Source organism: Pezoporus flaviventris, unplaced genomic scaffold (genome assembly GCF_033815535.1).
Source record: "Pezoporus flaviventris isolate CSIRO_AGI_PZ_B2104156 unplaced genomic scaffold, CSIRO_AGI_Pfla_v1 ptg000225l, whole genome shotgun sequence".
NCBI lineage: Eukaryota > Metazoa > Chordata > Aves > Psittaciformes > Psittacidae > Pezoporus > Pezoporus flaviventris.
Window position 1 is genome coordinate 641,758 of NW_026892773.1, and position 27,219 is coordinate 668,976.

General features: G+C 46.4%; 3 protein-coding genes and 1 long non-coding RNA gene across 4 annotated transcripts; 3 read left to right on the forward strand and 1 right to left on the reverse strand.

The window, feature by feature from the left end:
- Nucleotides 1-897: 897 nt before the first annotated feature.
- LOC133262834 (uncharacterized) lies at nt 898-8,753 on the reverse strand. Its single transcript, XR_009741406.1, has 3 exons — nt 8,702-8,753; nt 7,083-7,192; nt 898-1,038 (listed from the first exon to the last, which is right to left on the reverse strand). It is a non-coding gene; the product is annotated as an uncharacterized LOC133262834 (long non-coding RNA).
- Nucleotides 8,754-9,146: 393 nt separating this feature from the next.
- On the forward strand, nt 9,147-12,471 carry LOC133262923 (keratin-associated protein 4-9-like). Its single transcript, XM_061442434.1, has 3 exons — nt 9,147-9,250; nt 11,241-11,295; nt 11,695-12,471. Exons 1-3 carry the CDS (start codon nt 9,147-9,149, stop codon nt 12,469-12,471), a joined length of 936 nt encoding a protein of 311 aa, XP_061298418.1.
- Nucleotides 12,472-22,263: 9,792 nt separating this feature from the next.
- Nucleotides 22,264-22,848, forward strand: LOC133262965 (uncharacterized). The gene has a single exon (XM_061442478.1). It carries the CDS (start codon nt 22,264-22,266, stop codon nt 22,846-22,848), a length of 585 nt encoding a protein of 194 aa, XP_061298462.1.
- Nucleotides 22,849-25,457: 2,609 nt separating this feature from the next.
- On the forward strand, nt 25,458-26,216 carry LOC133262886 (loricrin-like). The gene has a single exon (XM_061442396.1). It carries the CDS (start codon nt 25,458-25,460, stop codon nt 26,214-26,216), a length of 759 nt encoding a protein of 252 aa, XP_061298380.1.
- Nucleotides 26,217-27,219: the final 1,003 nt, after the last annotated feature.

A 27,219-nucleotide genomic window follows, 5' to 3' on the forward strand; every position in this document is an offset into this window, starting at 1 on the left:
CAACTACGTGACGCCCTGCTACACCCCTGTGCAGACCTATTGCCCCCCTGTGCAGCCCTATTTCCCCCCCATGCAGCGCTACTGCCCTCCGGCCCCCTTCTGCTCCCAGTTAACCAAGAACGTCTGTGACCTGCCACCAAAATGCCCCAAGTTCTAACAGCAGGATCCGGCCCCGGCATTGGACCCACCGGCTCACTCTTCCCTTGGATGCTCTTGATGCCTAAAGCTTGAATCCCTGGTTCTCTTTTCTCATATTTTGATCTGTGTGAATCCTTGATCACCTCATCTGTGATTAGAATTTCCTTCAAAACATAAATCAGATCTGTTCTATGCTCTTTCCCAAAAGACTGGGACTGATTTCTGCTGGTGGTGGCTTACACATGATATGTCAACCTCTAAAACATTATGATGAGACAATAAAATTTCATTTCCAAGGAAAAAAAAATGATTTTATGATTATTTTGTTCTCTTTACTCAAGAATTATCTTTACCTCTGACTTCTCATTCTTTTCTTCTCCAACTTATCACAAAATGCACACATCCCAAATTTTCTAAGTGAATGAAAGCCCATCATTCCAGATGCAATTTTGCAACAGATGAAGGCATTTATGGACAAGAACACAATGAGCCAATCTGTACCCTGTGAAGCCTAGGAATGTCCTTCCCAGTTCCCTACTTCAGCAGCTCTTCATACTTCATTTGTCACTCTGACTCAGGATTACAAACATTTTAAGGTGTCTAATAAATGCAAATAGGTGCCTCAAATTCTTCTCTATCCCTCCCCTTCCTTCCCTGAACTTCAAATTAGTGTTTTCGATGAAAATCCCACACTGTTCAAAATAAATGCTAAATCTCTCACTACTTTTGATAACCTAAGACTATCCTTATCATCTACTCAGCTGACAACCAACCCATCTAGCTGAGACATCTATTCTAGAACAGGATTGCTCGCTTTCTTCCGCCAGGGCCTGTTTCTCTGCATCGGTTTCACAAAGAGCTTGACAACAAGCTTCAGCTTCCATCATTAACTCTGAGTATCTGCAAAAGGGATAGGTGCAACCTGCGTGATGGAAAAATGACACAAGAGACTTCCCCAAAAATACCACTTTATCAACCTAGATGAACCATTCTTTCATTACTTATAACTCTCCATGCTTTTCAGAAGACTGTAGGTGAGATTTTCCTAAACAAGGGCTTTAAAAGACTTTAAAATCACTGGGGTTTTGCTCAGTCTTGGCCTTGAAAAAGAAAGAACCTCAACCAGAATATGAAACTATGCTTTTCCAGGATGTATTTTCAAATTCATAATGAATTAGCATCATTAAGAGTTTGAATACAAAACTGAATTTTAATACAAAACTGTTGGCAGAGTAGCAGTTAATTTGCTCCCCCCCAAAAAAGTGACATGAAAATAAACCCTGAAAGTTATGAAGACCATCTCAAGAAGGGTAGCTGCTCCCTTCTGAACTTGGTTAGCAACATTGTTCTGGTTGCAGCAAGACTGACCTATGGGATGCTCCCAAAGAGTATCACATAAGGAGAAGTCATAGGAAAAGAACAATTACCCATTTCATTGTCTTGAAGTCAAGTCTTGGGCCATTGTGGGAGAAACTTGGTGGTAAATAATGAAACACTGTAATGAGGAAAAATTACAAAACTGCTTAAGTAAGACAGGAGCCTGAAGCAATTTAGCATCTGGAAACAGGATGCGAACAGGTGATAACTTCCCAGCACAAATCCTTCCTGCTTAGGATTTGAAATCCCCTTCTAGGAGGAATGTAAACAGGATAATATTGTGGCAGAAGGGGAAGAGAGTTGATGGTTGATGGGCTCAGAAATGGAACGGAAGAAATGGAACTGGGGACATCCTTCTAGCGTCATCTCCGGTGTTGAGGTGTTAGGTGTGCTTGAGCTAGTCAACAGGACTTCTCTCTAAGTAGAGTCCATGTGAGTCGTGGCTGATAATTACAGTCCCTTGTGTCACAAAAAGCACATATCAATCAAAATGTGAGTCTGCCATGTGGACCAAGGGGTAGCATGCGGGTTAGGAGTCAACACTTGTGAATTGAATGTTGATGCAATACCGGTTGCCCAACAACAAATCACTTAATAACTCTAGGGTTAGGTTCATTTTTCATACATAAATATGCAACTGCCTTCAAAATTCCCTTATAAAGCAGATTGGGAAATTCATTGCCTATTAACATGTTAAGAAAAAGTCATAATTGTTCTTCCTGACTGTGTCAAATCGGAAGCGCTAAAAAACTAGACACAGAAGATAAATATGAATGTGACAACTTAATTGTCAGCATTGCCAAGAGATGCATAATTTCTCAGACAGCCCCTTGGACGATATAAAAGTTCAACATCCTCTGTTCCTCCTTCATTCAGCAGCAGCTCCCAGTGCTCTTCTTGCTTGCTCCAAGAAAGGGTAAGTTGGCTTATATTGATTCTTCTACTCTCAGGAGCAGGAGCTCACAGAGGAATTCTAGCTGACTAATTCTGTATTTAGATCTTGCCTTTGTCTTAGAAATTTCTTAGTTTTGGTGGCTATATGTGTAAGTTACACAAAGGGTGCCCATGATTTTCTTACAGCAGATGGGATGACAGGAAAATAGGAGTACTTGAAGGGCCAGATCTGCAAAGACAACCTTTGGGACCTAGCAAGGATTTAATTCCCAGACTAGCTGGTGATGGAGGGAGAGAGATCTGAGACAAGTCAGTGTGATTTTAGAAGTAAAATTCAACTTAAAAAGCCAACAGCAGCTTCTTGGTACAGAAATTCCCATCAGAGCTGGACCACCATAGAGCATCTCCAAAAGACAAGCCAAGATAATTTTAGAGTCAAGATATCCCATACATTACAAAACAGAGGAAAACAAAATTTCTATGGGTAAAGAGCCAAGGAAAAAGAAGAAAGTTACAGTGGGGCAGCTGTATCAGCTTGATGGTCTCTTTTCTCCCTTACAGCTTTGCCGATACTCCAGGAAGATGTGCTCCCGTGGGACCTGCCACAGCTATGAGTCCTCCTGCCATGGATCCAGCTCTGGCTGCCATGGATCCAGCTCTGGCTGCCACAGCTCAGGATCCTCCTGCCATTATACCATCCAGAGGCAGCCTGTGCAGAAGTTCACCTACGTGACGCCCTGCTACACCCCTGTGCAGTCCTATTGCCCCCCTGTGCAGCGTTATTGCCCCCCTGTGCAGCGTTACTACCCCCCGGCTCCCTTCTGCCCCCAGTACACCAAGAACATCTGTGACCTGCCACCGAAATGCCCCAAGTACTAACAGCAGGATCCAGCTCTGGCACCTGGACCCACCAGCTCACTCCTCCCTTGGATGCTGTGGCCATGGATCATCTCATCCTTACTGAAATCCCTGGGTCTCTGTCATGTGCCTCACCACTGGTCTGGATGAAGTGTTCCCCTAATTATCATTCACGGTGTCATTCTTTCTAATTATTCAGGAAATGTCCTTTCTAATTATTCAGGGCATAATTACTGTTGGGAATCTTTCTGTGCTATGCACTTCTGTTCCAGTACTCATCTGGGTGTGGGAAATAAATCTTACAATTCATGAGACCTGTATTGTGCTTCAGTTTCTTTATTCCTTTTTTTTTTTTCTTTAGGCTTTTTAATTTGTTTTCTGGTTCTTTAGTCCAATTTCTTCCTATTCTCAAAATGCCCCAATAGTTGGTGGCCAACAATTCCCATGTTCATTCAGAATTCCCATGTTCATTCAGGAAGAAAACAGACACATCAGAAGGGGGAAAAGTTCTTAACTACCAAAAATGAAATGGACCTAAAAAGGGCTGAACAGAGCAAACCTTCCCCTGCTTACACCAGCCAATGAGTTGGTCTACACAGAGTTTTGTCCCATCACTTTGAAAACAACAACAACAAAGTCAATTCAATGCAAATTCCTTTGTTTTGGACACATTAAATGAAAGAGGAATAAGCAGTTCACAGTTGTTCATATTCTTACTCAATATATGCAACTCCAAGCTCAACTTCAGAATTTGGGCATACAAAGGTTTTCAAATCTCTTATTACTTCTGAACCTCTGAAAACAGAAGTCACAAACTTCTTTTTTATATTCCAGTGTTGTTTCTAAGTAGTATATACTCTTTTATATATATATATATACCTATATACTCTTGGTATATGTGGAGCAGAGAAATGTCAGAAGATCCACCTCATGTAAGACACAGATCTGAACAGCTTAATTGTGGAGAGCTTATAAAACAAACAATGCTGAATGTAACTGAGCAAGTATCAACCACCACATTGCCCTGAAACTGATATTTAATTACTGCAGATTGGGCTTCCCTTACGTACTCCCCTAAAAGAATCACAAGCAATAGATGAGAACTCTTTAGAGATGCTGTTTTCCTGAGCAAGATCTGAATTTGATTCAGAAACAGTTTTCAAGTGGGTATAACCCAGGTTTCGGAAGGCTGTTGAGGAGGTAGAAAGATTTCTGAGGAGCATTGGTGTGGTGCTGGAGGCCAAAGCACAGAGGAAAAGAGAAGTGTCAGACAAGCACCAGCTTCGCTGACTGGGTTTTGGACACACAACTGAGTCACAAAATGTCCCTGAGGAATTTGTGCAATCCTACCTTGCTACACAAAACTCACCACAAGCAATTATGTCACCTCTAGCCTGAAGAAAAGTTGTAGGACACCAGTACTTTAGAGAACGCTTCTCTTTAGCAGTTAGCAAATTACTCTAATGGGTAACATTTTCCAAAGTTGATGAGTTATGGGCTTCATTTTCTCATGCTTCAAAGGCCAGGTCAAACTGGATTATAAATCCATCTTTAATGCCCATAATTTCACCACTAGTGACAGTGGCAGAACCCAGTATTTAGCTCAAATGTTCCATTTCTCCAAATCTTTCGCTTTCCAGACACTTCTGCAGGTGAGGTCAGGTGAAAAAGTCTATCATATTAACAAAGGGAAAGAAAATCCAAGGAACAGGAAAATTTACCATCCTCGTGCCCTGCAAAGAGTTCATCACCAGGCATTTTTCTCTGATCTGAAGTACTAAATAACCTTTGATACACATGGAACAATCTGATGAGTCCAGCCAGGTCAAAGAACATACGAATGATCACAAATACTTGATTTTTTTGCTGTACCGGGGAAACGAAGGGATCACGCCAGACTTCCCAACATCATGCCATACCCATGAGTTGTGGAGCTCGTAATCCCATTTCCTCTTGGCATTCAACAACATATAAATTACAATCCTGAGCTGTCACCCGCACAGAACGGTAGGCCCTACCCCAGGAGTCAGCATTTCTGAGATATAAAGACCTTAAGTTACTGATGCAATCCCAGTGGCCCATTCACAAGCTAATTAACACCTATGAGATTAGTGTTAATCTCCAGGAAACGGCAAGGAGATGCCTTCCAAAATCTTTATGGAAAAATCCATTAGGAATTGCATATCGGATGATATACAGTGCGTCAAAGAGGCTAAAAATAGGGTAGTGCAAACATCGCCGGGATTGAGTGTGGAAGTAATTAAATTGCCATTACAAAGAGGTGTCTCACATCCAAGATAACCTTTTGGAGCCCTATAAAAGATCACTGGATGCAGTCCTCCTCAGTCACTCGACTTTGCTTCCAGACGCTTCTCCTTGTAGCTGACGAGGGTAAGACCGATTTTACTATCTTGGTTGATGCTCCACTAAAGGTTTCTGTGGAGCTTGGGAGTTGGGACTTAGCTAAATGCCTGGCACCTTTGCGGTGCTCTGTGGCAAGTATCGTGGATGGAGGGATGGGATCACCAGGGAAGGTGCAGCAAAGGCACGCAAAGGGATCCTCAGGCAACACGACCTCCATTCTGGTTCACAAGGGTGATGAGACCTGGGAGTTTACTGTGTTGGTTTGAAGGGATTTAGCTTCACACAGCAGTTGCCAGAGCAAGCCCTCCAGATTAGTCAGGACTGAGGGTACATTCAGCTTAGAGAAGAGAAGGCTGCGTGGAGATCTCATAGCACCCTTCCAGTATCTGAAGTATAGGGACTGTAGTGATAGGACAAGGGGTAACAGGTTAAAACTTAAACAGGGGAAGTTTAGATTGGATACAAGGAAGAAATTCTTTACTGTTAGGGTGGTGAGACACTGGAATGGGTTGCCCAGGGAAGTTGTGAATGCTCCATCCCTGGCGGTGTTCAAGGCCAGGTTGGACAGAGCCTTGGGTGACATGGTTTAGCGTGAGGTGTCCCTGCCCATGGCAGGGGGGCTGGAACTGGATGATCTTAAGGTTCTTTCCAACCCTAATTATTCTATGAGTCTATGATTCAGTCTGGATTAGGTAGGCAAAAAGAAAGAGAAGTTCACTGGGGATCTCAAGTATCATGAGTTTGAATCATGGTTTTGGTAGGAAAACCTTGTTGAAAAGCCCTTAAGATAATTCTAGTTCCAAGGGAGGGAATAGAAGAAGTAAATGTGGGGCTCCTCTCACCACATGGATCTCTTGCTCTTGACAGCTTTGCCAATACTCCAGGAAGATGTGCTCCCGCGGGTCCTGCCATGACTATGAGTCCTCCTGCCATGGATCCAGCTCTGGCTGCCATGGATCCAGCTCTGGCTGCCACAGCTCAGGATCCTCCTGCCATTACACCATCCAGAGGCAGCCTGTGCAGAAGTTCACCTACGTGACGCCCTGCTACACCCCTGTGCAGTCCTATTGCCCCCCTGTGCAGCGTTATTGCCCCCCTGTGCAGCGTTATTGCCCCCCTGTGCAGCGCTACTGCCCCCAGTACACCAAGAACATCTGTGACCTGCCACCAAAATGCCCCAAGTACTAACAGCAGGATTCAACCCCAGCATTGGATCTCACCCAAAACCTCAAGCTCATCTGCTTGCTCATTACTTGCCAGCCCTTGCTCCTCTGCAAGCAAACACCTTTAAAAGGGCTGGAGGGTAGCATGGTATTAGGATAAGTCTCTCAGTTTAATGAGCTTTGAATCTTTCTGCCAAAGCAAAGACCAGTGTCCACTGGGAATAGTTTCTTTCTTGCTTTGCTGCTTCTATCTCCAGCAAGACAATAAAAATTATATATCAAGCCTACCTAACAGTTCTGGATGGTTTTAGTCACTGCTCCGCCGTATCTGCCTATCTGGCGGCATCGGGTTTTGTCTTGTGGTTTTGGAGCCATGCTTTAATCACTGGTGAAAATAGCTAGAGAAGGAGGAATGCCAAGAAAACATGAAAGTGAAGGAAAACGCCCGCAACACCACCAGCGATGCCAGGAGTGATGCAACACACGCAGAGGGCTAGGAGAAACACGTTGTGTTAATTACTGGTGAAACCAAATCTTTGCATTGAGCTCAGCAAAGGGGTTTTCAGAGTTAGAGCTTGGAGCCTGGCCTGCACATTCATGTTTTCACTGCAGAGGTGATCTTTAAAAGCTGCTGCTATGTTTGGAAACAAAACAAAGCGAATCCTGCAGGGTTTGGAACAATTAAACTATTTCTACAGTGTAAAATGACAGGTTTCTCCAGCGTGATTCATCCATTCGAGGGCAGGCGTGGGAAATGAGTTGGCTGAGCTGCAAGCACCTTGTAAATGACCACTTGGTATATAAGTAATTGGAATTAGGTATTTATAGGTTAAGGAGAAAATTGTCATTATAGAGGAACAGCTAAAAAGGAAAAGTTGCAAACGGGATGCAGAGAGCAATTAGTTACTCACCTCCATTCAAGTTGCTGCCATTGCTAAGAGATGGCTCATTTTTCATGCAACCCATGGCAGCTGCATTAAAAACTCTTTTCCTTACTCATTCTTCACTCTCCGGTCAGGTATTGTGTCAGAAAGGGGTTTTTGTACATAGGCATGATTTTGTCTTCAAGTTCACTTCCCCTTGCTACCCAAGCCTCCAAGTCTATTCTCTGACTAATCACAACACACTGTTTCCTCCTCCTTTTCCAAATCCCACAAAAGGCTTCTGAACTCATTGCTCTTTCTGCTGTTCCCGTTAACTTGAAGATCACCGGGAAACAGAACAAAGCTGGTTTCATTTCTACTCTATTCCATTCTTAATGATCTTAAGGTCCGTCCTTTCCAACCCTAACTATTCTATGATTCCAAGTATTTGTCAACCCTGGCAAGGTTGGGACATTAAGGACCAAAGATTTTATAAATGTTTTACCTCATTAGAATACTTTCTTTCAAATCAGAGCCCATAGACATTTAGCAAGAGAAGAAATCCTCTATGCCTAACACTCTAGATGGCTTAGAGGAACATTTCTGCTCTGCTGACTACTTGTTAAATAATGTAACAGCGGATCTCCACAACCAGGATAAACCATGAGCAAACCCCTAAGGATTAATGAGGAGGAATTTGCCTTAACTGCTTCACAGCAAGGATTGCTTCACTGCATCCGTAGTTTTCAAATCTAAACAAACAGAGCAGTGTTACTCTGGGCATCTTACAGAGCCTGCTAAGTTCATTCACTCAATGTAAAATTCAATTGGGATCTTGTTTGGGATCAAATTTGAACCTTTTCTCTTGGAAAACCTTAGCTGTCTATGGATCCACCTCAAATGGCTTCAGGTATCTCTGATGTTCACGACCAGCTCTAGCAGCAGCAAGGGGGCTCTGATTCAGAGAGGCACTGGGTGAATCACTGCACCAGATCCCTACAACAGCACACAGAAAACTGCCTAACTTTGACAAATAGCTCTTACTTTACCTCCCTGCTCCTGATCCTCCATGTTCCTAATACCAGAGCCTCCTGGCGTTTCTCTGCAAGATCAAAAACCACCTCCCAGCTTGCCATTAGCCTCCTTTATTGTTATTGTTAGCTGAGAAGCAGGTACTCAGCCCGTGTAAGTCTCTATCACTAATTAGATTATAATGGGTGGCAGTGACCCAGCCTAACCCAGTCATTAGCACGAAGGCAAACTCAGTAGGAAACAAAGCCTGTGTTTTAGTGGACAGCAATATTGACCTTGGAAAGAGCTTGCCTGGAGTGGTGGTGACCTCATGGTCTTTTGAATTCCTCAAAGCAAGCCTGGGTGGTTTCTATGAATCTCAAAGTTGGGATGTAGTCAAATAGAAACAGTAGCTACCCAACAGAGACTGAGTGGAAACAGGTGCTTTATGTCACCAGTAGACAATGGAAGGGTTACAATGACCTATCTTGCCCTCAGGATCTGCGACATGGATCCCACCGTGTTTCTGCATGAAGACAGAATCTTCTCTCCTTCACCTCAGCAGAAATCAGGATATCTCCAGTGAGGCAGCATGTTGTAAGAGATAGTCCCAAGGGTCCTTTGGTGCTCTGCTCCTGCAGATGCACAACCCCACAGCAGCAGGAGCATCCCTCCCTTTTTGGGTGATCTCAGACCCAAGACATTTGGTCACGTCAGTCATGGGCTGGGGTCCCATGAGTCCCTTCTGACCGGAGACAGGTGTATTTTGGTAAAGACATAGTTTAATTGGAAATCCTAAAGGTGCTCAGGGCATCACGTGAGGCCTTCAGGCTTTCACGCAAACTAAGTATCAGCTTCATCAATGAATAATTGCAGTGTGATCATTAACATCAGCACTAATGACTGCCAATGGGCGATTGAGGACTGAGCCTAGAGTTATCCCAAACGTAACAGGAGTAGGTGGATCTTTCATGGCTCAGGGGCACAATACAATTGGAAAGAAAAAAAAAGGAATAGGAATTTTGCTAATGAAGTTGTGCTGAGCATAAACAGGATGTAAAACTGCCAGAAAAGTTTTGCATTTTGCTTTTATTTAAAGATATCCCAAAGGAACTGGGAAAACACAGACACCAATTTGACCCTGATTCTATTCCAAACTTCCATGATAAATTGGCACAGTCCTTTGCACCTAATATTTCTGATATTGGAAAGGCCAAGGGCATGCATTTTCCCGTGCATGGATGGGATGAGGCACAAAGGGTTATGATGTTAGAGGTAAGGAAGAAGCTCTTCCCTGTGAGGGTGCTGAGGCGCTGGTACAGGGTGCCCAGAGAAGCTGTGGCTGCCCCATCCCTGGCAGTGTTCAAGGCCAGGTTGGACACAGGGGCTTGGGCAACCTGCTCTAGTGTGAGGTATCCCTGCCCATGGCAGGGGGCTGGAACTGGATGATCTTCAGGTCCTTTCCAACCCAAGCCATTCTATGATTCTATGTCAAGAGCTTTCTGTCACATATATGCCCTTCTGATGAGCAGAGACTCCAAAGACAGACATTGGGCTTTAGCATTTCTCCATCCAAAAGCAAACCATGAGGGCATGGAATTACACTTTCTGGAATTCTGTTTTAATAGAAAAAAATATATTGAGAAGTGCCTGACGTCCAGAAGGCCTCTGCACATCCATGGAACTGACTGCTCCTCAATCTTAATTATGGATTTTATGTTAATTGAGGACTCGCTAGCTCTGAACAAGCCACCTAGCATCTCAATGTAACCGCATTACCATATGCAAAATGAGCAGAAACATGCCTCTTATGCAGTTCACAAGCATCACACAAGATGTCAATCTGCAATTGACACTGCCATTTAACTTGACATTAAAAAACTGTAAAAAATTTACAGAACAAATGGATAATAACTCAGAATGGATGGGTTGGTCAGAAATAATGAGGCAAAGACTAAATAGATGAAGGCCCATTCAACAAATAAGTATAGGCTTAACACATAAATCATGAATTGCTGTGGGGTACCTCATTTCCGGAAGGACAATTTGGAGCTAAATAAAAGGTCTCCCCATCCCTTTGCTCCTCACTCAACTGCACCACTCAGTTAGCACGGTAAGTGTTACCCATTAGCGGTGTTCTTTGATGGCAATGGTTCTCATTTGGCTTTGGTCAAGCAATGAATGGAAATGTGTCTTTGATTCTGATCTTTGTGGGTTGTTGGACTAAAGGACCTTTAAAGGTCCCTTCCAAACCATTCTATGATTCTGTGAGCTAAAGCTCTCTCTGAAATGTTGGCTTTCCAAGCCTGTTGGTCTATTGCTTATTGCAAAAGACAGTTGGTAGAAAGAGCAAAGTGGAAAATAAGCTTCTTGGGATGGAAGTCAAAGCAAATAAGTTGGGAGCAGTGTATGATGTGGCTACTACCATTGGACTTAGCAGCATTTGAACGCCAAAACAAAACACACCTCTATATACTTAGGAAGAAGTTGTATCTGAAAGTACTCTGTGTTTCAGGTCCTCGCTCCTCCCAGCCTTGACCAACCACTCTACAAACAACATGCGTTGTTGCAGATGCGGATGCTGCTCCGTCGTGAAGAGCAAGGCTGTGTGCTGCTGCCAGCCATGCCAGAAGACCATCTGTTGCAGCCCATGCCAGCAGTCCTGCTCCTGCGACCCATGCCAGAAGACCGTCTGCTGCGACCCATGCCAGAAGACAGTCTGCTGTGACCCATGCCAGAAGACAGTCTGCTGTGACCCATGCCAGAAGACCGTCTGCTGCGACCCATGCCAGAAGACGGTCTGCTGTGACCCATGCCAGAAGACAGTCTGCTGTGACCCATGCCGGAAGACAGTCTGCTGTGACCCATGCCAGCAGTCTACCTGCTGTGACCCATGCCAGCAGTCTGTTTGCTGTGATCCATGCCAGAAGTCCTGCTGTGACCCATGCCAGCAGTCTGTCTGCTGTGACCCATGCCAGAAGCCCTGCTGTGACCCATGCCAGAAGCCCTGCTGTGACCCATGCCAGCAGTCTGTCTGCTGTGACCCATGCCAGAAGCCCTGCTGTGACCCATGCCAGCAGTCTGTCTGCTGTGACCCATGCCAGAAGCCCTGCTGTGACCCATGCCAGCAGTCTGTCTGCTGTGACCCATGCCAGAAGCCCTGCTGTGACCCATGCCAGCAGTCTGTCTGCTGTGATCCATGCCAGAAGCCCTGCTGTGACCCATGCCAGCAGTCTGTCTGCTGTGACCCATGCCAGAAGCCCTGCTGTGACCCATGCCAGCAGTCTGTCTGCTGTGACCCATGCCAGAAGCCCTGTTGTGACCCATGCCAGCAGTCTGTCTGCTGTGACCCATGCCAGCAGTCTACCTGCTGTGACCCATGCCAGCAGTCTACCTGCTGTGACCCATGCCAGCAGTCTGTTTGCTGTGACCCATGCCAGAAGCCCTGCTGTGACCCATGCCAGCAGTCTACCTGCTGTGACCCATGCCAGCAGTCTACCTGCTGTGACCCGTGCCAGCAGTCTACCTGCTGTGACCCATGCCAGCAGTCTGTCTGCTGTGACCCATGCCAGCAGTCCGTCTGTGATACCAAGGTGTGCCAGAAGACCTGCTCTTGCTGTGGCCAGGTACCCTGCTGCTGTACCTGCCGCCCTTGCTGCCCTGCTGCGTGTCTATCTTGCTGCTCCTACACCGTGAAGAAGCCCATTGTGCTGAATTGCAGCCCTGTGCCATGCTGCTATCCCCTGAGGAAGTATGGCATTCCCATCCAGCAGTGCTGTACCACAATCAAGAGGCTTCGCTGATCCAACTCTGGGAAGTAAAAGCAGCTCTGCCGGCTCCCATCTCTGGCACACAACAAGAACAGGCACAGGGAGATGAAAACCTGCTCATCTGCTCCTGGTTCACATGACGATGGAGTAAACACCTTGTGATTTTCTTCTTGTCTTCAAACTTGAGCTGCCTTCTTTCTGCCTTTTCGTTATTGAACATCTGCAATGCACTTGAATACGTCACTCATCGTGTAAAGCAAAAAAGCTCTTAGATATTAGTGGGGCTGTTAATTCTTTTCTTGGTGTATGGGACTTGGGCTATCTTTGCTGTTAATGTTATCGTTCTTCATTCCCTCTCTTGATTTGTAGACAATAAAAGTTAGCATTGAGCAAAACACAAAATCTTGCTTTGGTTGTTTTTACATCACTTTGCCCAGAATATGTCCTCGTTCTGCTGCTGTTCCTGTGTCTTCAGCCAGGTTCCTACTGGCTACAGACCTGCTCCCATGGCACAGCAGAACATTTAGGAAACAAAGAGCTGTCCAGCACTGCTGTGCGCATAAACTGGGTCATCATTAGTGATGATCCCTCCTTCCACCTACCGATCATCTACCTCAGCTCAATTTTTACCATAGAACTTAATGGTTAAGGTAAATAAAAACGCAAAGTTCACAGCTGGAATGAAGCTTGCAGAACCCCACCACCTGAAGACGCACCACTCCATGAGATGTATAAGAAACTCATGATGTACAACAGGTATTTCACTAGGTACTGAGAGGAACTCACTACTCACTGAAGAGCAGGCACCATCTTCTTCCACTTCCATTTTCAAACTAATAGATTTCAGAAAACGCTTTATGTTGTTTAATTATTTTTATGTGAACAGAGACTTTCATAAGCAGCATTCCTGGATTCCAAGCAGTTGGAACGACACCCAGTTTTAGCGTAAAACTTAAAAGCTTCATTCCTAAAATAGCACACACATGAGTCAACGAGACCTTTTGTACCTGGCTGGGACTTCCTTTACTATTAAAATTCAGGACTCAGCTCTGAATTGCATGGCTCAGGAAAATGCCTTGAGCACTGTCTTGATTGCTTCCCTCAACCAGATCTTCAGAGCATACATAAAGTCTGCATTAGAATAGCCTTCTCTCCCATGTTAGACTCTTCCATAAACTCAGGTCTTTAGGAGTTTTTTATTAATAGGTAAATTCCACTGGCAGAAGGAGATCCTATTCCATATTATACCAGAAATGCATTCTGTTACGGAAATCATATGCTGGAAAAGCTGCTGTGGTGGATTCATCCCCGTTTACAAAGCTCTCAAATGCATGGAACCACCATGGGATTTTACAAAGACATCTTGGCATGGCATGTCAAAGTGGTGATGGTTTGAAACTGAAGGAGGGTAGATTCAGATTAGATAGAAGGATGTTTTACTCCTAGGGTGGTGAAACACTGGAACAGGTTGCTCAGAGAGTTGGTAGATGCCTCAACCACGGAAACATTCAAGGTCAGGTTGGGCAGGGCTCTGGGCAACCTGGTCTAGTGGAAGGTGTCCCTGCTCCTGGTAGGAACTGGGTGAGCTTTGAAGGTATTGTCCAAATCAAACCATTCTATGATTCTATAATTCTAATAGAAGGATCGCCTTGGCCAATATGGTGACAATAAAACCTGATTAAAAGACAATTAATGACTTATTCCATGGATGACATGTTTAAGGGTTTACACAAAGAGGACATTATTTCCTTCAGGCAAGTATACAGCTAATATGGTGTGACCGAAACAATGCTCCCCTAGGGACAATTCCAGAGAGTCAGAAGAGGTCATGTTCGCATCTTGGAAAGATGCTGCATGTCCCAGCTGTGAGGAGTCATGTCACCACTCCAGCCTCACATTCAGAGTCAGCTAAACAGGATGGAAGTCTCTATTTGCCATAAACATCAAGTATGTTAGGACTCTCATCTTATATTGGTGCCCCCTCTCATCACATGAAGACTCCATCATCACCTTCTTCTCATGCGGAGATATGCTGGCTCCGCACATGGCCACAGTTCCTTCCCCCATTCCCAAGCCTTGTAATATCTGCCTTGACTCCAACCATCTCATCATTCCCTCCTGATTGTTCAGCCAAACTTTGCATGCAGAGCAGCCTAGGGCTTGGTTCACTGCAGCTAAAACAACTAGAAGTAATTGCTGAAAAACTCAGACCACCTGAGAGATTTCAGCTGGGCTCCCAAGGTACAGGGAAAAGTGACGGAGAAATGCACTCAGGATTGAATTTCCAGTCTGGAACCTCACACTTGCCTACAATGACAGAGAATCTAGTTGTAAGTGTGAAACACTTATATGTGATCATCATGAATACCATGAAATACAAGGTGTCTCAGTCTCACAGGCCTTAGAAATGACCTCAGAATATGGAGTATATGGAAGCAACACAGACAAAAGCTGACCTGCACTCTGCTTTGAAAGCTGTTTAATTTAGACTTAATCCATCCCTTTCATGGGAAGGCTTAGCAGAAATAAAAAGCACCCTGAAGGGAGACCCAAGAACAAGGCTGAGAAAGGAGAAACCCTTCAGTCTTAACTTTAACCACACAGAGGCAGGAAAACAGGATTCACATTGACCAGTGGTTTCCACTGGTCCACCAAAATCCCAGCCAAGCACAGAGGGAACACACCAGGGGTGACATTTCCAAGTTCCAGGCATGGTTCTCCCACTGCTTCAGCACCTGATTCCCTCGTGCGCATTGTCCCTGCGTCTCAGGCTCATTCCTTGGGAAGCGGATGGGAATACCTTAGAGCTACCTCCAGATCCCATTAATGCAAATTCATTAGAATCTTTCCACTCTTGTTCATATGTGAGACTAATTACGGTGAGGAATTGAAGTGGTGAGCAAGCAGAAAGAGGTAAAGATTAAATACCAGAAGACATGTGAGTGGCATAGGTTGGGTGATACATGGGGAAGTTGGAATTGCCGAAGAATGCCTCATTTCTTGGGGGGGGATAGCTTGGAAGCATATAAAAGGCTCCCCATCACAGTGGCCTTCATAATCTCGTCTTGACTCTTCCTCTCTTGTCCTCACTGGTCAATAGGGTAAGTCAGAGCTTACTACTTGCCTCTTCATTTGCACTGTACTGTATTTCCACATGCTCCTGCAAGAAGCCATCCAGGATTTCCTGTGCTGTTTGGTTTTGAGAGACAATTTTGGGGATCCAGCTGGGTGGCTTCTTTCTGATGGAATCAATGCTGGACAACATGCCAAATGCACAGATGTCCATGCAAAAATGTGGAGATCTCAGGGATAGGTTAAGATGGGATTCTGGACAGTAGGGACTTCTCCAGCCACTTCGGGAGGGGCTTTGGGATAAGGGTGCTTTAAGCTGCCTATACAGGGAAATTCAGACAGTAAAAAAGACCTTCTCTCTATTCTTTCCAGCTTTGCCTACAAGACTACCAACAACATGCCCAACGGAGGTTGCGGATGCTGCGGTGGAAGTAATAACTGCACCGTGTGCTGCTACAGCAGCAGGAAGTCATGCTGCAAGAGACCAATGTGCTGCCAGCCCATGCAGTGCTGCTGCCCCACCACTTGCTGCATGCCCACTCAGACCTGCTGCTACACTGTGAGCAACAACAGTGGCTGCTGCGGTGGCAGCGGTGGCTGCTGTGGAAACTAAACCCACTTGGCAATGGGCAGGCAACGCTCTGCTGCTGATGCTTCCCTCCTGGCTCATTTGGATATGGATATGGCCTTGAACGTTCTTCCTCCTTTGCTTAGAAACTGTAGATGATCTCTCCTCTCCTTTTCCTGCCTTTAATCACCAAACCCATGCAAATGTGCTTTGAAGTTGCTATCAGTATGATTTTTGTTTGTAAGCATGAGTCCTGCTGTTCGTTTTCCTCTTGGTGTGTGGGGTGTTTAAGTCTTTTCCTCACTGTTTTGTTTCAATCTGTCTGAAAACCAATAAAATCTGTAGTTCATGAGCCTGCTAAGTTCCTTGGTGGTTATCTGTTTGCTAGCTGGTGAATCCAGAGTGCTGCACTGCACCCATCACCTTTTCTTTGCTTTGTTTCCCAGTGCTCCTATGCTCCTGTCCTAAAGATGCCACCTAAGGGGGTTTGCCTACACAAAGAAAACCAGTGCACCCTGGATGCAGTTCTGAGTTTCTGCATAGGTCTATTCTAACACAAGCTGAGTGTCCGACATCTCTATGAACAATATCTCTCCTCTCTCTGTAAAACTACAAAGAAGTAGAAAGAACATAATACCTAAACTTGTGAAGGATGTGAATTCCTTCTGAAATAGTTTGACACGACACATCCCAGCTAGAAAAGTTCCATGTATTTCAAATAGGTGGTTGAACCTATAGACAGTCCTTATAAATTTATGAGATGGAAGTCTTGCCTCTGCTAAAATATCTGGGTTACCAGACATTAGAGAAATGGTGAGAAATCTCCATTGTCTTCAAGGAGGGGCTGGGTCAGTAAGGGTTGTGCCACAACAGTGTGCAAGATCTGCACCACAGCCTTCATTCTGTGCCTAATGCCTTTTACTGACTCGTTTCCATCTCACTTCAGTCCCTTTTTTGCGTTAAGATCCACAGACCACTCCCCAAAGACCATTCAAACCCCAAGGTTACACGAGTGGCTGAACACAGCTATCACGGGTGGGAAATGCCCATCCAAACCATCACTTCTTCTTGCAGTTTCAGGATTTCCCAATGAGAAATTCCCCTCTGGAGGCAGAAGTGAAGGTGTGTCCCTTTGATTCTGCTTCATTAATTCCTTGTAACCTATTCAGTTCTCATGGGCAGGCATGCATCCTGACAGGGCACCTCTGAGGAAAGGAAATGCCATGCATGTTCTTCTGCCCTGTCTGGAGAAGTTGCAATTACGTGTGCTGCTTCTGCAGCATCTCACTCAAGGAATTACTCTCATTCCAGGAAAGCCTGGGAAGAAGCTGGCTGCATTTACTGCAGCACTAAAATCACTATCTGCTCGCCCTTGCACTGTGCAGAAAGCAAAACAAGGCTCTCCTAACGTCCTCAGGGCTGACAGCAGCTCATCTAGGAGAACCCCCCATGGGAGCATCCCAGGGATCCCAGAGGATGTCAGGCAGCAGACAGGGAACTCGCCAGGCAGGCTCCACCATCCTCTCATTAGGCAGTGCTTCTCTCAGGATAATGTATCAAGGTCTTCAAATGAGAGCTGCAATTGTAGGCCATGCAAAAAATTCCACCCAAATACCCTTGGTGTTCCTGCCAGCATCCAGCCCCACAGCAAAGTGCATCACAGGCAGTGGCTGGCATCAAACAAGCATTCATCCACCCTGGCTCAGCTGCCCAAAGCTCTGCCTTACCTTGACCTTCCTCTTTCTCTCCCTCCCAGTAAATGGTTCCACCTCAACCAAGTCTCTTCCTGCATCACTTCTGAGTCCCCACCACCCGCGTAGCTCCATGACCCCAGTCAGAACCAGTTCTCTGTGCTTGTCACATCTATTTCACCTCCACATTCCTCTCCCTCTTTTGGGCCAAGCTGGGCTCCTTCTTTTACCACCTCCAACACTCGGAGTCCTGCACAACCTCCAGCTCCTTGCTGAGGAGCTGGGCAGGGCTGGTGCTGCTGGATGCCAGGGCTCCAGCACACAAGGAGATTTCAGCTGGATATAAGGGGAGGTTGTAGGGGGGACACGTTGACTTGCAATGGCCCAGTCCTAGAGCTGTGGTTCCTTGCATTGCTGTTTGCACAGGCAGTGCTGCCCCTTCTTTTCTCAATTGAAATGCAAAGGATTCTGAAGCGAATATTCAATTCAGAATTCCAGAACACGTTTTTAGGGAAGCAGTCCCAGCAAAGCAGAGCAGGAACTGGAACGCTCCTGCGCCAGAGGTGCCCCCATGCAAACCTAAACACCCCAGGTTGGAAGGGTTTGCAAAAGTTAAGGCAAGCCAAAGGGCAAAGATGGATTTGGCATCACAAAGATGCTCTTTGCATGCAGGATGGATAGATGATCTTGCATGCAGGCACGTGCAGGTGACTGGAACCCCGGAGCCGGCATGACTCCCAATGCATCCCAAACACATGGTCTTCTCTCTCCCTCCTCACATGCACATCCTGTGACTGGGATGGAAAATACCCATTTTCACGAAATCTGCCAAATATTTGTTTCGAACACCATTCTGATGAAACAGCCTCTTACGTGCCCGAAAGACACATCCCAGGGGTTCAGTTTCGGCTCTGCCACTGATTCAGCATCAAGCTGCTGCTGAGTAAGTCCCTTAGCATCTTCGGCCGTCACTGTCTGCATTTGTCAAGCAGATAGGAAGACGCATTTTTGGCTCCCTTGCAAGGTTGCAGAGAAGACAAATTCATTACTATTCATAGCAGCCCTTTGATTATCTGCAGGCTAAACAATTATGAGGCGAAACAAAGGTAGTGATCACAAATAATAAGGCAAAGAGTAAATACCAGGAGACACGTAAAGCTAAAAAGTATGGGTTTGGGTTTGTAAACAGGGAAGTTCAAATGTCCAATGGCTGTCTCACTTCCAGGAGGAAGGTGTCGAGGACTATAAAAGGTCTCCTGGCCCAGCTCGCTTCATTCGCTCATCTTCTCTTTCATTCACCTCTCCTCACTCTCCAGCAGGGTAAGTAAGAACATCTAAATCTTCCTTCCTTTCCTAAAAGAAAAATGCTTTGATATCTTATAACAGTATCCAAATATGACAGGGTGTCTGGGGTGGGACTTTGAAGATGGGCTTTTATGAACTCTGTACTACGAATCATGGGTATGAGCTAGAGGGATGGAGAGGTTACGGGAGAATAAAAAGGGCCATGCACAGCCAGGGGACCGTGGCTGTGGTTCTTGCTAAGACATTATAAGGAAGAACTTGTGTGGTTCTTGCTAAGACATTACAAGGGAGAAGTTCTTCACTGGGAGGGTGGTGAGGCACTGGAACAGGTTGCCCAAGGAAGTTGTGAATGCTCCGTCCCTATCAGTACTCAAGGCCAGGTTGGATGGAGTCTTGGGTGACACGGTTTAGTGTGTGGTGCCCCCACTCATGGCAGGGGGTTTGGAACTGGATGATCTTAAGGCCCTTTCCAACCCAAACTATTATATGATTCCATCATTCTATGCCCTGGTATGAGTAGGTGGGCATCTGCATTGCAGAAAAAAGACAGGAGTTATGAGCAAGATTTACTACAAACAAAAAGACAAGACTCGGTTTCAGCTCATTGAATCTCTGAATTCAGCATAACCTGAGTTTCAAATGAATTCTGTAGGTCCAAATATCCTGCTCCCAGTCACAGACAGATTTTCTCTGTTCCTTCCAGCTTTGCCTACAAGACTACCAACAACATGCCCAACGGAGGTTGCGGATGCTGCGGTGGCAGTAATAACTACACCGTGTGCTGCTACAGCAGCCCGAAGTGCTGCAAGAGACCAATGTGCTGCCAGCCCATGCAGTGCTGCTGCCCCACCACTTGCTGCATGCCCATGCAGGCCTGCTGCTACACCGTGAGCAACAACAGTGGCTGCTGCGGTGGCAGCGGTGGCTGCTGTGGAAACTAAACCCACTCGGCAAAGGGAAGGCAGCGCTCTGCTGCTGCTGCTTCCCTCCTGGCTCATTTGGATATGGATATGGATATGGATATGGCCTTGAACGTTCTTCCTTCTTTGCTTAGAGACTGTAGATAATCTCTCCTTTTCCTGCCTTTAATCACTGAACACTTCAAATGTGCTTTGAGGTTGCTATCCACTGATCAGTGTGATTTTTGTTTGTAAGCACGAGTCCTACTGTTCATTTTCCTATTGGTGCGTGGGATGTTTAATGCTGTTGATGTTTCATGTTCCTTTTTCTTGCTTAATCTCCAATTAGTCATGAAAGACAATAAAATGTGTAAGTTATAACACTGCAAACTCCTGGTACATGTTTATTCATTTATCTTTGTCTTTTAAACTCTAACTCTTGATCTGGGACTCTTTTAGCAGTTGCTTGGTTCCTGAATAGAATGAATTTTTCAGCTATTTGTCATGTTATGATGACAGCACCCCAGTTTACGTAGTAAAATCCTTGGGTCTGTCTTTCGTCATAGTTCTTGCTAGTGACAATACGTTATCTAAGCTACAGGAGCATCCTCCTGGCCATGCAGCTCCATGCTACCTTTAAAGATACACAGTTTGCAATAGAAACATCTGTATGGTCCTCAAGCCAGAGCTAAAGGTCTCTTTTGTTAATGGAAATCTTTCCATTGGTGAATTTGATGAGCTTCTTAAAAGGTTTGATACCTTCTCTGTATGATTAACTATAACACCAAGCATGGCCTGCATGGTGCAGGGAGGTACTCATTGAAAGATACGGAGATACAAGTGTAGCCTGAGGGATTCAGGAATACTGCCTAACTTTATCTGGAATACTACTGAAATGTGGCAAATTTTAAGAGACAAGAACTTAAATATTTGCACTTCCTGCTTTGTAAAATCCTCAGGAAGGGAAGTGACTCCAAAACACCTCTTCCAACATAAAAAAAAATCCCCAAACAGCACAATCTTGGGACTGCAGTAAGAAACCTAAAATCCCTGTTGGGCCTGAACAGATACCAAGGTCTTTTCCGTCCTTCCACGCACGCCCCATGGTTTCCTGCAAGGCAATGGCACTTTTCCTGTAGCTAAGGAATAAATAACCTCTGTGGCAGCAAAGTCCAAGCACGCGCCTTGGAGTCACACCCTGAATTCTGCACATGCTTTGCCCAGTGATTCAAACCCAAACACCACTGGACCAAGCCCTGAGCATCTCCTACGGAGGCTCTACCATAGCGTGTGCACATGGAAATACCTTTTGCACTGACAGCCCTGGGGCTGGTACTTAAAAAATGCCTTGACCATCCACAGAAATGCAAAGGGGAGAAGCTACGCAGAAGAGGAGTTCAAGCAGAAATCAGAGAGGTGGATATGGTGCTTGACAAAGCCTGAAATGCGTATTTCATAAGGCCCTTGTTCCAGATTTAAAGAGCATAAAAGGGCTTTCGTTGTTGATCCCACTCACTTGATGGAGTACCCCACACAGGCCAAGAATATCTGCCTTTCAACATGGTCCTGATGTCACCCTCAATTTCCTCACCATCTCTCCATTTCTTCAGTTTTTCTATGCTCTGGAAGGTGATGAGCATCATATCCACATATCACAGACCTTCTGGGAAAAATAAGGTCCAAGCTTGCCCTATCTGCAAAGCCTTGTTTCAAAGCATCAGCTGCTGGGTGCCTGCACATGGGACTGGACGCCAGAACTCCTGGGCCTTTTTGTGGCTTTCCCACTGCCAGAGAGACTGCTTTTGGGCACATCACTCAACATCACGGTATTCCAGGTATCCTGATGCCAGGATCCCACCTGACTAACCTTAGTAACAGCGTATTTGAACATGACCAATGAGAGAACTAATTAGATAATGGCCACTGCATATGCAAAGAGCTAAGCTGACAGCTTCCATCAAGGGAGATGCTAATTGCTGCTGATTAATACAACAGCAAGTGCCAGAAAAAATATCCATACAGAAGTGGCACTCACTGCTCAGCTATTAATTCCCAGGGCATGCCTCATTTCCAAGAGAGCTTGGCTGCATATAAAAGCTTTCAGCCCTGTCCTCAGGACTCAGACTCTCTGCTCAGCCCATCTATCCCCGGTCACAGGGTGAGTTGGATTCTCTCAGCTGATTTGGATTCTTCATTTTTATTCATAGAAGCAGCAAACCAAAAGGAAGTCAGTGGGGCTTGTTGCTTTTTTCCCAGGCTATTTATCCCCAGGGGCTTGGCTGAACACAAGATGCACTACCAGAAAGGAGACAGCAACCAGGACTTGTACCACGACAGCTCGGTCTGTGGCGAGAAGGGCTGGACAGGGTGCTGCCACGAAAGCCCTATGGGCACCACAAACCTACCCCCTTGCCACGACTCCGGCAGCCTCAGCCGTGACATTGAGGGGTCCTGCCAGAGCGAGCCTCAGGGCTGCCAGCCCCTGGAGCCGTGCCCACCGCAGAGCTACTGCCCACCGCAGCAGAGCTGCAACAAGCCCCGGCGGCGGGTGGAGGTGAGCCATGTGCAGCCCATCTGCCCCCCACCAGTGAAGATCCATCGCCGGCCGCTGCAGCAGTACCGCCCACCGCTGCACTGCGAGGAGCCGGGATGCTGCGGCAAGCCCCGGAGGAGGGTGGACCAGTGCCCAGTAGAGGATGCTCGTCCCCCCGTGATACTGCATCCCCTGCCGCTGCAGCATCGCTGCCCCTGCAGCCCGTGCTGCTGCCCGCCGGTCCAGCACTGCCGCCCGGCTGCTGTGCCCCTGCCACAGCATCCCAGCCAGCACCAGCAAAAGAAGGTCACTCTCTTGCCACCCTGTCTGCAGAAGAAGTGATGTGCTGGGACCCCTCCTCAGCACATGCTCAGAGGGGAGGATGCTTCACTCCTCGCCTCATCACTGTTCTCACCTCTGCTTTCAGCACAAAAGCGGTGGCTGATGGCTCCTTGCTGCTCTTTGCACACTGGATTCAGGGTCCGCAGTCCCCTGCTTGACCCCAGCACTGACACTTTAAATTCTCAGGGTCCTCCATGCCAAGGAATAGACTTGAATCATTCAACCCCACTTTGCTCTTCCTCAGGGTGGAGCAGCCGTTTCTCCCTTCCTCTGAGAAGGTGAGCAGCATGGGGATGGAGAATCGGAATGGAAAGAGCCTGAGGAAGGATGGGAAAACAGCCTGACATGGATTCACCTGCTCTGATTTTGAAAACAGGACTATACTGGTTAAACAGTACACACTGCGATGGCAGGAGCATTAAGGACTCCTGAGATTTTATTTCCTCCTCTGTATATTCAAGAATAAAGTGGAAAAACCTTAGCTGACACTTGGTTCCTTTATTTTTAACCCTAGAATTATTACAAACATTACCATGAGACATTAAAAGTCATTAAAGTTCTCATGAGGAAACTTGTACCTTTAAAATCAAAGCCAGAGTTTACTCGCGAGGATTTTGGCTCTGGCTGTAGCAGTCTGACCACGTTGACCTCCATCTGTGTGCTGTAAAATCCTCTCCGCTGTGGTTACCCACCACAGAACCAATTCATGGACTTCACTATGGTCCAGATCTAGGTACAAACTGTTTGCTCTCTAATGCATGCCATCATTGACTAGATAGTAACACTGCACCAGGAGGCCATCCATCATACGAATGTTAATCATGATAATAAGGGTGTGCTCCAGCACGTGAGGTGTGTCTGTGCATACCAGGAATGCCTTTTCACTCCATGCAGGAAGATGCAGGCCAGGCTCTTCCCCCACAGCACCCAAATGCACAATGGTAACGTGCTGTTTCTCTCTCACTTTGCCAGAAAAACCTCTCACTAGTGCATTAAAACATATTTCCGTGTCTCTTTGTATTGCCCAAGTGTGTCCCCACAGCCGCTAGCAACCACCAAGGAAAACCAGAAGGAAAAGAGAAATTCAGTCTTGTTTCCTTGGTGCAGAAAACCACAATAATTTATTCTTTCTCTAATTTCAACCAAACAAATAAAACCACTTAACGTGTGAACTTTAGCCTCAGAAATTCCTTACTTTATCAGCTATTTTCCCCTCAGCCTCTTCTTGCTGAAGCCAGCTCCCAGACACAGACCCAGTGTGGTGTCCAAAGGGCTGATCAGAGCCCACAGACCAAGAGCCAGCATAACCCTCACAGCATATCAGCTTTGATCCATTTTTCCTTCCAAGGTGCTTTTTGCCAGCCACCCCATCCCAGTTAGTCCATGGACTTTTCCAGCCAATCCATGTCCAGCAGTTTCAGCTGCTCACCCTAATTTGACGTCACCTGGATTAGCCAAGTCCACCCAAAGCATTGATGAAGATGATACACAGCACCAGTCATCCACTGTTTAGTTTACCCATCCAGTCCACACCTCCACCAGCTTAACTACACGGTTGCTATGTGAAACCGTGCCAAAAGCCTTCAAAAGCTGAGGTAGCACCATCCATCACACTCCACTGTCAGCAGAGCCAATGCCTTCATCACCGAAACCCATCAGCACGATTTGTTCTTGGTGACTCTGAACTGGCTCTTCCCAATCACCTGTCTGTGCTTCAGGCACCTGGAAATGCTCCTCATGGGTAGTAGAAGAAGGGGAAGGCCAGGACATTAGCACTGTCCACATCATGGCTCCTGACTCACAGGTCACTCATCAGCCTCCAGTCAGTGTCCTGGTCCTCTGGAGACAGTGAATAAGTACGTTATTACCTGCTTCACATAGCTGATGTGTGGTTGACATGATATTAATCCTTTATGTGCACCACTTGGTAACTGTTGTATAATATATATAATTATAATTAAGAGATGCTTATCAGGAATCACGAGTCAAGCAGAGCATGCCAAGTGCTGGGAACAGTATCCAAATGGAGGAGGTGTTTTGTCAATAAATCATTTAATCCTCGTTCCTGCAGCGTGTTTCATTACAATGGGAGAGACTTGGAACTATATAAAAGGCCTCCAGCCCTTTGCTTCTCACAATCTGTTCCCCTGGTCAGCATCTGCCACCCCTTGTGAATTGGGTAAGAAACATCCCAGGTTCATTTTTGGATGGGTGTCTGGATTCAGGGGGTCACAGACCTGGCACATTTGCCCCCTGTTTCAGACCACCAGGGCTAGAGGACAATGGGCAAAGCCAAGGAAGAAGCTATTGAGAGACTTGGGTGTGGGATCTACAGCAATGCCACTAAATTCTGCAATGCTTTTATGCTTGTTTCTGTTCCTGGAGAGGGAAAAAGTGAGGGTAAGGTCAGAAAGGGGGTTTGGACATGATGTGATCAGTACTGGGCAGCTCCAAGAACTGTCTTTGGATCCAGGCTTTCAGGATAAGCAAGGTTGACCTGTTCCTGGCTCACTAAACCTTCTTTATGGCAAACTGAATGGAAAGAGAAGAGGTGGACGTCCAGACATACCTGACTGTGTGTTTTGCAGGTGTTCCCCTACGACTCAAACATGATCTACTCTTCTGGAAGGGAATCATACTTCAACTTGAACTCAACCTGGTACGATCCCTCAGGCTCCTGGCTGGACACCCGGCGCACCCCCTTCCGCTATGGCTACAACAATTGCTGCTCAGGGTGCGACGGTGAAGGCGTTGAAGGGATGAGAGGGCACAACTACCGTCACTATGGCTATCGGCAGCCAGTCTGCTCCGAGAGGTGCCACGGCTATGCTGTGTCTGATTCCTGCCATGGAGGTGGTTCAAGCTGCGTCAGGAGACCCACGTGCAGCTATGGGTCATCAGGGGGATGCCAGAGCTATGGGAGGTCCGTCTGCTCCGAGAGATGCCACGGATCCTCAGGTTCATGCCATGGAGGTGGTTCAAGCTGCGTCAGGAGACCCACGTACAGCTATGGGTCGTCAGGGGGATGCCAGAGCTATGGGAGGTCCGTCTGCTCCGAGAGATGCCATGGATCCTCAGGTTCATGCCACGGAGGTGGTTCAAGCTGCGTCAGGAGACCCACGTACAGCTATGGGTCATCGGGGGGATGCCAGAGCTATGGGAGGTCCGTCTGCTCTGAGACGTGCCATGGATCAGGGTACCAAGGTGGGAAGCCATGCTACAGCAAGCCAACGCAGTGCATCACCCAGTGCCCCCCAGTGCAGACCTGTCCCTCTCCGGTGCAGCAAGGCTGCGTGCCTGCTGCAAAGTGCATCCCAAGCCAGCAACAAAAGCAGGTCTGCAAAGTGCCAGCCCAGAAGACAAAATAGAGGACATGAGGAATGGGGATGAATGGGGGAACCTTCTCCCTCTTGCAACATTGCCTTGATGAATGGCATGTCCTGCCTTGTTCATGCATCTCCACTCTTCCTGTCATTTTGCTTGTAACATGCTTTGAAAGTGTAACTCACCGTCCCTGTGAAACATTAAGTGCTGTTCCCGTCCTTATTTCACAGCAGATGTGGAGGCAATAAAAAAACTATGGTTCATACCCCCCTTGCATCAGTGTTTTCCACTTCATCCCTTTGAACTAACTCTGTTCCTTCTTGTGGCCAAAGCTGGTGATTGCAGTGTCCCTGTTCACCTCATACTGAGGTTCCTGGTTGATTCAACCTTACAACTTCCTTTTTAAGAACTAATAGTTTTCATCACAAGCTCTTTCTGCAATCCAGCAATTAAATACTAATATCCTAATGCAAAAAGAAAAGCCACGCATTTCATCAGAGCTAAGAATGAGAGGGTCTGCGTGGCATATCGTTCCATCCACTGACTAAGCAATTGGTACAGTCTGACTTGCTTCATAAGCCTCCAAGAAGGCCCTGGGAAAAAAGTCAGGAAGAGGATGCAGGAATGGGAATGCCATGGCTAGTGCAGAACAAGAGACAACGCCAAAGCTGCTGGAAGAGAAATGTTCTGGTCCATGGTCCATTAGACCTTGACTCATCCCAAGGGAGGCAGCTCCTGCTATGTGGCTTCAGCAGTTGATAGTGATGCTCGGTGCATTCTGAGCGATAAGAGCTGTTAGGAAAGACCAGGATCTCATGCTGATCTCATTCTGACTGATGAGAGATGTTGGGAAAGACCAGGATGGATGAGACTCCTTCTAAGACTTTGACCTTGGGAGAAGTGTGGATCATCTGGCCAAGAATATGTGTCAAATGGAAGTTAGCAAAGGGTTTGTAGACATCAGAGAGCACTTGGCAGGACCTGTTCTCTCTAACAGGAAGAAAAGCCCCAAACTCCTTGTGGGATATGGCCTGATAGGGCTATGAG